Below are 9,683 nucleotides of genomic sequence, written 5' to 3'. Positions count from 1 at the left end.
TAAAATATGGTACCACTTTACAATAAGACCACCCTTATAAATGATTTATATGAGCTTATAAAGTAGGATGTAAACATTTCATGAATCATTCATAAACAGGTTATAACAGTGTTCATACACTGACCTGGACTCACTATTTGGCAAGATCCAGTTAGTGCTTCTTACTGATGAATGTGACTAATGAATTACTAACATTTATAACTGACAAAAGGAGCCTTATTGTAAAGTGTAAAACACTGCAGCTGAAAATGTCAAAGTAAACAATTCTTTATCAATTGAGTCAAGTTGAATCAGTGCTTCTACTTTTAAAATCCCAACGATATCCATCCCTACATCTGACAAGCTCAAACTTTTATTCTGCTTATTTTGAGAGCGCTGTAAAATCTTTACTGTAATGACAACAAAAGGTCCAGTTTGTGCTACTAAAAAAAAGAAAATGTGAGTTTAACTTCAACGTACAGCACAGTGTTGTTAAGCTTCCCTATTAAATTCTGTCCAGGCGTCTTCTCTGACTGATCTCCCACTGATATTACAGCTGATCAATGACTGTACAAGCTCTGTAATACACAGGCTGTAATATGGGGGCGTTTTGTCATGATGTCACTTCAACTTAATGTATTGCTGGGTTTCTTGCCAGGCGCAGGCTGGTTGGGTTGCTAGGCCCTACTGGTGGTGGGTAATTGGGTCGATGTTTCTCCTTTTCCTCCAGTTTTCCTCACACGTACTTCTGTTGTGTCTCTAAGCTGTGTGTCATCCTGTCTAACAGTGAGTGTGAGTATATGTATTTCTGCTGCATGCCATTTTGCTGTGCCTCGCTGACCTTGCATGTGTTTGTCTTGCAGTGTTGAGTGTGAGCAGTTGCGTGACACATGCTGGTGGTGGTGGTGAAGCGCCCGGACCTTCTCCTCTCACTTCTCTCAACCTGTGGCTTCCTTTGGCATCCTTCCTCCTTGTTCCGGTAATTCAATCCAATTCAATGTTCATCAGAGCAACATTTATGTTGATTAGTGAAAATTTGGCAGAAACTAATATTTTGAAAGTGATATAAAAGTGTTATTTTGAGTGATATTTCAAATATTTAGTTTTGTTAATCAATGCCAACATTTATATGGATTACTGTCAGTTTATGTTGCCTTTTATACAAGTATACTAATATACTGATGTTGATTTTAATGATTATTTTAGGAAGCAAAAAAGTGTTAGCAGGTTCTGGTTAAGAAACAGCTTTGAAAAATACTTTGCACCACTTGGACGTGTGAGGACGTTCTGGAGGAGACAGATGTCAGATGTTCTGTTGTAGTTTCTGTGAGGTTCAAACCTTTTTTCTTACCAAATGTCAACACAAAAAAAAAAGCTGTTTTTGCTCAGATCATATTTAAGTGATTTTCATATGATTCCTTCAGACTTTTTTTCTCTCATTCAGACACATTGAGGACACAAAAAGTGTTGAGTGTGTTTATGTTGCAGTTTGTGTGAAGTTGAGAGACACTTTTGGTTTCAAATGTCTGGACTATGTTGTCCTCTGTGTGTCAGGACTCAACAAAACTTGTTGCTGTTTTTCCTTCATTTTTCAGTCTGTGTAATTATAAATCCTCATTATTGACTCGGCACACAAAGAAAGTGTTGGTTGTAAAAAGCAACAAGTGACAGAAAACTCTGCTCATTTCTCTGTGATGAAGCTGTTTTAATGAGAAAAGCTGACTGACAAATGCTCTTCTGCTCTGAACATGAACACTGAACTTTGTGGTGTTTCAGGAGGAAAACAGCCTCAGTTATCTTCTCAGATTAGTTTGACATTTTCTCCATCAGCTTTGTGTGAATGAAGACGAGAAGAAAAGACTTTGTTCATGTTTGTTTATTCATGTAAAGCTTCGGTTTGTTCACATCCCATCAGTAAGTTCAATGAGTTCATGTACAGATTCACTTCATCCACACAAGCAGTTTGTTTGAGCAGAAGCTCAGCTATGTACAAGACAATAATCAATCACCTCCTTATTGATTATCATCAGGATCATTACAGTTTTATAACACCTCATAGTTCCCCATTTCTACATCGATCTGAACAACAACAACAACATTTGTTCTACCAAACAAATAAATGTAAATGTAATGACAGATTTCTTTAGAAATATACAAAGTGAGAACAAAATATGTGGGATAAATGAAGATCTGATGCTGCAGTGGAAGAGAAACAACAACATACAAACACATCAACACAAATATTCATCAAACATGTGGAGCACAGAGACATTTACATTTCCATACAGAGAAATATCAGTTCAGGTAAACAGAAGTCATCACAGGAAGGAGCGCCGCCTAAACAAACTCAAACATTTACACAACAACAGATGACAAGATGTCAAAGTACCGCCCACAATGTTTGATTGACAGCTGATCTGTGTGCAGTGAAGAAATGTCACAACAATCAGCTCTCAGCAACAAACATGAAGACTAAATAAGTTGAAGGATTAAAACTCAGAATTTAATCAACTGTCCCTTAAATGACTTCTGACTATTTCAGCAGTGTCTCCAGGAGAAATCCAAAGTCCAGCATAGAGAGGCTGAGTGAATGTGGTCTGGACTCTGTGGAGGAGAGTCATGGTTTCAGAGACGCTGTAGAAGGACAGAATACCTGCACTGTGATCCAGGTACACTCCAACTCTGGAGGACCGAGGACCTGAGATGGGAGTTTGGACATTGTTGTACCAAAACTTATAACTGTTTGTGCCACAACCTAACACCCAAGATTTGTCATCTCGTCCAAATCCACATTCTTTCCCTGCTCTGCTGATATTCTTGTATGCAACTGCTACATGAACTGCTCCTCTCCCTCTCCACTCCACCTCCCAGTAACAACATCCAGTCAGACTCTCTCTACTCAGGACCTGAGACCACCAAGTGAATCTATCTGGGTGACTAGAATAAGACTGTTGTCGTGTCATTCCTGTTGCTTTTCTGTTCCCCTCAGATAATAACAGCAGTGTGTTTGCTGTATTTGGATCCAGTGTGATTTCACGTGAATATTTTAAGAACTCAGCTCTGGTCTTGGGTTCTGGTTGTGGCAGTAAAACATCCACTTTAGTCACTGTCAGTGAGATGTTTGTCCATTTTTTACACAGAACGTCCTGTAGTTTGTCTCTGAGCTCTGACACAGCAGCTGTCACGTCTTCAAAGTACCTCAGAGGACGGATATTGATGCTGGATGAGTCTGTAGACTCACTGAGTGGTGACAGTGAGGGGTAGTTGTGTAGAAACTGGTTGTGATCCTCTGTGTGTGAGAGCTGCTCCAGCTCAGCGTCTTTCCTCTTCAGCTCAGTGATCTCCTGCTCCAGCTTCTCCTGAAGCTCTTTGTATCGACTCACTTCAGTTTCCTGCTGGGATCTGACCTGCTGCTTCACATCAGAGCGTCTTTTCTCCATGAGACGGATCAGTTCAGTGAAGATCTTCTCACTGTCCTCCTCTGCTTTATCAGCAGAGCGATTGATAGCCTCCACTTCCTGTTGAAGCACCTTCACATCTTTCTGTCTGTGCTGGATTCTCTGCTGGATGTTTTGTCGACTCACCTCCAGCTCTCTCTGCCTCTCAGTCCTTTCTGCTGCTGCTGACACCGTGTCGTGGCCTTTATGTTGATCCACAGAGCAGAGATAACAGATACACTGCTGATCAGTACGACAGAACATCTTCATCACCTCATCATGACGAGAGCAGATGTTCTCCTGGAGGTTCTTGGAGGGCTCCACCAGCTTGTGTCTCTTTAACGGAGCTACATCATAATGAGGCTGCAGGTGTTTCTCACAATAAGAGACCAGACAGAACAGACAGGACTTGAGAGCTTTCAGTTTTCTCCCAGTGCAGAAATCACAGGCCACATCTTCAGGTCCAGCATAGCAGTGATCAGCAGGAGCAGCTTGGACTCCAGTCTTCTTCACTTCCTCCACTAAATCTGCTAACATGGTGTTTTTCACCAGGACAGGCCTCGGTGTGAAGGTCTGCCTACACTGAGGGCAGCTGTGGATTTTCTTCTCATCTTCTTCATCCCAGCGGGTCTTAATACAGTTCATGCAGTAGCTGTGTCCACAGGAAGTGGTCACCGGATCCTTCAGTAGCTCCAGACAGATGGAACAGCAGAATTTTTCTTTGTCCAGCTGAACTTTCTGCGCCATTTCAGCTCTCAATAACACCGAATGTCTGTGATTCACTTCCTCAGAACTGAAACCAGTCTGAGGTCTGATCTCACAACATGTGTCTCTGCAATGTGGCCTGTCAGCTGCTGCACATCACCACTTGTTGGTTCCACCCATCTTCAAACTGTAGAACTGAAGGGGAGGGAACAAGGAAAAATGTGGACAGAGTGGAGCTGGCTGTGTTTGAGAGCAGGAAGAAGAAGGAGGGCTTATCAAGCTCTGATTCATTCCAGGAGGAGGAGCAGCTCTGTGAATCTAAACTTTATCTCATCATTTACAACGAAGACTCAGTTCAAATCAGAGGCGGATTTAGAGGTTGGCTACTGAGGCTCAAGCCCTGGATGTTTTCTCAGAAGCCCTTTTAGCTCAAAAGCTCTTTTACTTTTGCATATGACATTGTACAAGTAATCTATCTCAGTCTCTCTCTGACTGCATCGCCATGTCATCTCTGTGTGTGTCGATGTGCAGTACAGAGTCTAACAGAGAGACAGTAACATGTTGCCAGTGGGCAGGTAGCCTCTGCAGCCTGCCCTGAAGAAGAAGTGTTTCAGTCTCACTCACACTTGTCATTGAGTATGGACATCCACATTTTTTAAAAAAGCCACCAGCACCACCATTCACAGAAAGCTGTACATCAGCAGCAGCCAGTGAGAATGTAACACTTAATATAAAACATAATAAGGACCTTACTCAGAACACAACATATGGACATGATGTTATCCCTCCGATTTGGACAGGAGTGTAAGAAATATTCAGATCCTTTTCTGAGGCAGAAGTACTAATATCACACTGTGAAACTCACAAAAAAGTAAAAGTCCTGCATTCACTAACCTTACTGAAGATAAAGTCTGTAAATATTATGAGATAAATGTACTTAAAGTAAAAGTATTCATGTTGCAGTAAAATGTTCCTGTCAGTGTTATTATATCTGATGTTTCTGGATTCATATTATTACATTCATGTTCCTGCTGTTTACTGCTGTAGATGTTTAAGTTGAGCTCATTATAACTACTTTAAAGGCCTTTAAATTTAATCTACAGCAATGCATCATGGTCTATAAAATCATCACATGTTTGTAGTGTGGCTGTCCTGTGAGAACCACAAATCTCTAAAAAGTAAGGAAACAGCCTTTTATCACCTTTGTGGATTAATAAGTTCAGTATTTGCCTCTGGGGTGTAGTGTAGAAACATGATGTTGGATAAAATGTAACTAAAGTAAAAAAAAAAATAGTACAGTATTTGATATAAATGTACTTAGTTTGCATCACTAACAGGTGTGAATTTCTGTGCACTGTTATGTGTTCCCCTGTTCTTCAGACATTTCACTAGAGGCACAAAAACATTTTGATGGGTGCTGAAGCAAAAACGTGTTTGTTCACTGCAGGTAGAAGCAAAAAAAAAAAGGTTACAGTCTCTGGGCTTAACATTTGGGTTCAAACATTTGAAAACATTTCAGCTTTTAGTTGTAAGATACTGCTGGGCTCCTCAGTTGTTGACTGTGTGTAGAGGGTGAGGTGTCAGAGACGAGGACTCTGAACACAGCTGCATCACAAGGTCCCATTTTATCACCTTTGTTCTTTATGAACCGGTGAGTTTAAAATCTAAGACTCTCACTGAATCTGTGACGGTGTTTGTCCCTCTGTGTGCAGGCGACTCTGCAGGAGGCACTTTTTTTTTATCAACATTATCTTTATTGGTTTTTAAACACAACAACCCTTTGGCTAAATAACATAGCAATGTACAAAAATATAATCACATAAATGTTAGATCGGCCCACCCCGCCTTCCCTTGGACCCCCCTGGATCTCCCATCCCACCCCCCCAACCCACACACGTCCACCCCCACCCACCCCTTCAGGTCCAGCCCAAAATTTTCAGAACATGCACTTGATCAGAGCAAAAAGATGAGTTTAGACGTGGGCAGGTCCAAAAGTTATGTACCAGTGTTCCTGTTCCAGTTTTACATCTTGATCAGAACTGAGAATACTGAGGCTTTGTTCTGCGCAGCCTGTCAGGGGAATAATATGTTCTGTGGATGAGAATGTATTGTGTAATTTTGTGTCTTGTGTTAAAGGAGAAATACTGGCCACCGACCACATAGTGTTCCCATTCCTCTTCCTCAAAAATTGCATTTGAGGTCTTCCTCCCATTTATGTTTCACTCCTAACGATTCCCATCCTATAGTTGTATGAATTCCTGAGTGAATATAAGAGAGAAACCTTCTTACTGTCTATTTGGTGTGAACAAGTTTATCCAGAGGAAGCTCCTCCAACAAGGTTTGAAGGCCATCTTGTTCTGAGATGATAAAGTGCCTGACCTGGAGGTATTTAAAAAAAAAAAAATGAGTGCCTGGTAGTCCGAACAGAGAGGACGCTTCAAAAGTCTGAAGGGATCCATCTTTGAACAGATTCCCAAAGGCTTTCGTACCTTCTTTTTGTTTAGTTTTGTTTTTGAAAATCTTAAATGTATGAATCATGATAGGGTTTGCTGTTATAGTCAGAGGAAGGTTAAAGAGCTAATTCATGGCAATGACTTCATTTGTGTTTTTGAGACAAAATGTATTTTACACCTCATGTGGAAGTTTGAGTCCTCTGTAGGTGATGTGAGAAGGGTTCCACTGAAACAAAGTAGAAGGAGGTTGAGAAATAGCTCTGACACTGAGAGGCACAACTACTCTTTTGTTTACATTGTCTCTGTATGCAGATAACATTTTGGCATATCGCTCATGTCCAGACAAATCCATCCCAGCTCTGATGGATACACTGATGGAATACAGTAAAATTTCAGACGACGAGCTCGATGTCAACAGCGAATAATAGAGACAAAAGGCAACACACGTCTAGTGCTGCATGTGAACCCAAATCTGCTGATATGTTTTTACTGGTTTGTATTTATGCAGGATGGCACATATTTCAATCATGTGATTTCTCTACAGCAGTGCTGTCAGCAGAGTGTGTTTCATGAATGTGGCTGAAACCAGACAGACACTCTACTTCCTTCTTCTTAAAGGGCAATCCAGTCAGACATGTAATTACAACGAGTACAATAAAGCACTTCTTGTCAGTTTTATCTGACAGCAGAAGAAGGGATCACAACATCTGGATCATTCTAAAATGGAAAATAAGAAGGTTTCTTGTAGAAAACTCCTCATCTCAGCTTCATCAGTCATCTGTTTTGCAGCACTTCCAACACGAACAAGAGGAACAAACAGAAACGTTTGACAAAAGTTCAGCTCTAAACAGCACAAAGCATCCAAACTCATTTCTTTACTGTGACATTCGTTTATATGTGGACATCTGCTCACGTACATACACTGAAGGATGTGAACTGAGTGTGTGTGTGTGTGTGTGTGTGTGTGTGTGTGTGTGTGTGTGTGTGTGTGTGTGTACATATATCTATGGATCTATATGCATATCTGCTTTTTATCACCTAATATTATCTTTTTATTTTAATGTTGCTGCTCATGTCGAATAGCTTTTTATTGTTTTTATTATTTTAGTTGATCTTGTTTTTACTGTCTTGTGAAACACCTGATAACATCTGTCATCAAAAATGTAAAGAAACAGGAGTTGATGAGTGAAGTTTCCAGCTGCCTGTTTTAAAGTAGAAGAACGACCCCACCAAGTGGCCGGAGGTGGTACATGCTGAGATACAAGAACTTTCTTTAATATCCAGGTGATATATTTTGACATCTGCCAGCTGTTTTAGACATCTGTCCATTGTGATGTATGGCAGCGTACAAGACAACTTTTTAGAACTTTATGACAGAAGTTTGTCTGAACTTGTGAAATAACTTCAGATTTATTGCAGGAGCTTGTTTTTTCTTATTTCTAACTGAATTATATATTTTTCATTGTTAAAGTGTATTTATATGCACAGATATTTTTCTTCTTTTCTCAGTAAACTGGTTACAAGAAAGAGGCCGAGGAGATTAAAGAAAGGAGGTTTAAGATGATACATCTAATATAAAAATAACAGACAGACAAGGAAACACTGTGGTTCTCTTTGGTGCAAATTATGACACAAAACAAGTCAATTTTATTGACATTAAACGGACCACGTAAACATAATTTAAAGACATTTTCAGGGAATTATTTTTTATGTCGTACTTAGTAGTTTGTTATCTTAAAGCAACACTGAACCATGATGGTAATGAAAGACTTATTTTAAAGTTTGAGTTAAATGTATTACAATACTGACAGAAAATATTCTGTTGTGTCACCAGTTTAAAGTTTGAACATGAAACACATTAACATGGACGATACACACAGGCAACATGGCGCCGTTCTGTAACAACCTTATCAATAAATAAAAATAAAGTAAAGTAATTTTCAGTGTATTTTACATTCTGTCTCATACTTTATTTATTACATAGGTCTGGGAAATACTTCATTCTGAGGCGTGTTATTTCTGTATAACAGACTGTTGCTATGGACACAGTTCTGCCCCTGAGGAACAAATTAAATTGTTTTGTGTCAAGTTATTAATTTTTTGGGGACATAACCTGGTAACAAGCAGGACAGCCTTCAGGGTGATTCAGGACCTGCATCATTTATTTCACAGTGCTGACCTTCATTATCCCAAACTGAGCGGTATTTAAAAAAATCTGGGAAACACTATATTGTTCTATATTTAAATTATTTGAATTGTTCCAGCTGAGCAGGCAGTTTTTATCTGGATCAGTTATCACCTGGATCAGTTATCAGCTGGATCAGTTATCAGATGGATCAGTTATCAGCTGGATCAGTTATCAGATGGATCAGTTATCAGCTGGATCAGTTATCAGATGGATCAGTTATCAGATGGATCAGTTATCACCTGGATCAGTTATCAGATGGATCGGTTATCACCTGGATCAGTTATCAGATGGATCAGTTATCAGATGGATCAGTTATCAGCTGGATCAGTTATCAGATGGATCGGTTATCAGATGGATCAGTTATCAGATGGATCAGTTATCAGATGGATCAGTTATCATCTGGATCAGACTCACAGATATATTTTTTTAATTTATTCTTTTACAATAATTCCATTTATAAAATGCTCATCATCTGACACTAGGTGCGTTTGAGATGATCCAGACCTGCGCAGAATCGATCAGCGGTGATCGCCGCACAATGCATGCCGGTTAGATTTGTGCCCGACTTGATCCCGACTTGCTCTGACGTCATTCACACGTGGGCAACGGTAGCTCACGAGATCGAGGCGGCCGCAGTTTGTAGAGCCAGGCGCCTGGCTGTCACCTGATTGATGAGCTGACAGGCTCTGATTGGCTCTAAATTTTGACAACAAACACCACGTGTTGTATAAAATACTACTTTTCTGTGTAGTTGTAATATTTAACACTGATATATTAGTCTGATGTTGTGCAGTGAAATTTTAATCAAACAGATATCTTGTGGCTCATAATAATAATATATATGACTGATCAGAAGAACAGTTTCAAAGTGTTTAAAAGAACAAATGTTCCACGTAACAGAAGGAGGATCTCTGTTTCTAC

The 9,683-nt window shown here is 39.9% G+C and overlaps 1 protein-coding gene across 1 annotated transcript; it reads right to left on the bottom strand.

Moving 5' to 3' along the window:
• Window positions 1-1,918: 1,918 nt before the first annotated feature.
• LOC146317262 (tripartite motif-containing protein 16-like) lies at window positions 1,919-5,842 on the bottom strand. Its single transcript, XM_084731938.1, has one exon. It carries the CDS (start codon window positions 4,161-4,163, stop codon window positions 2,487-2,489), a length of 1,677 nt encoding a protein of 558 aa, XP_084588064.1. The 5' UTR covers window positions 4,164-5,842; the 3' UTR covers window positions 1,919-2,486.
• Between the last annotated feature and the right edge of the window lie 3,841 nt (window positions 5,843-9,683).

Source organism: Lutjanus erythropterus, chromosome 12, assembly GCF_056507025.1.
Source record: "Lutjanus erythropterus isolate fLutEry1 chromosome 12, fLutEry1.hap2, whole genome shotgun sequence".
In the NCBI taxonomy this organism is placed as follows: Eukaryota; Metazoa; Chordata; class Actinopteri; order Lutjaniformes; family Lutjanidae; genus Lutjanus; species Lutjanus erythropterus.
Note: the sequence above shows the minus strand (reverse complement) of the source record. Positions and strands in the feature narration are given on the sequence as shown.

Excerpts from the sequence above, each read along its gene's own strand:
- LOC146317262 (XM_084731938.1), bottom strand. The coding sequence starts at position 4,163 with ATGGCGCAGAAAGTTCAGCTGGACAAAGAAAAATTCTGCTGTTCCATC.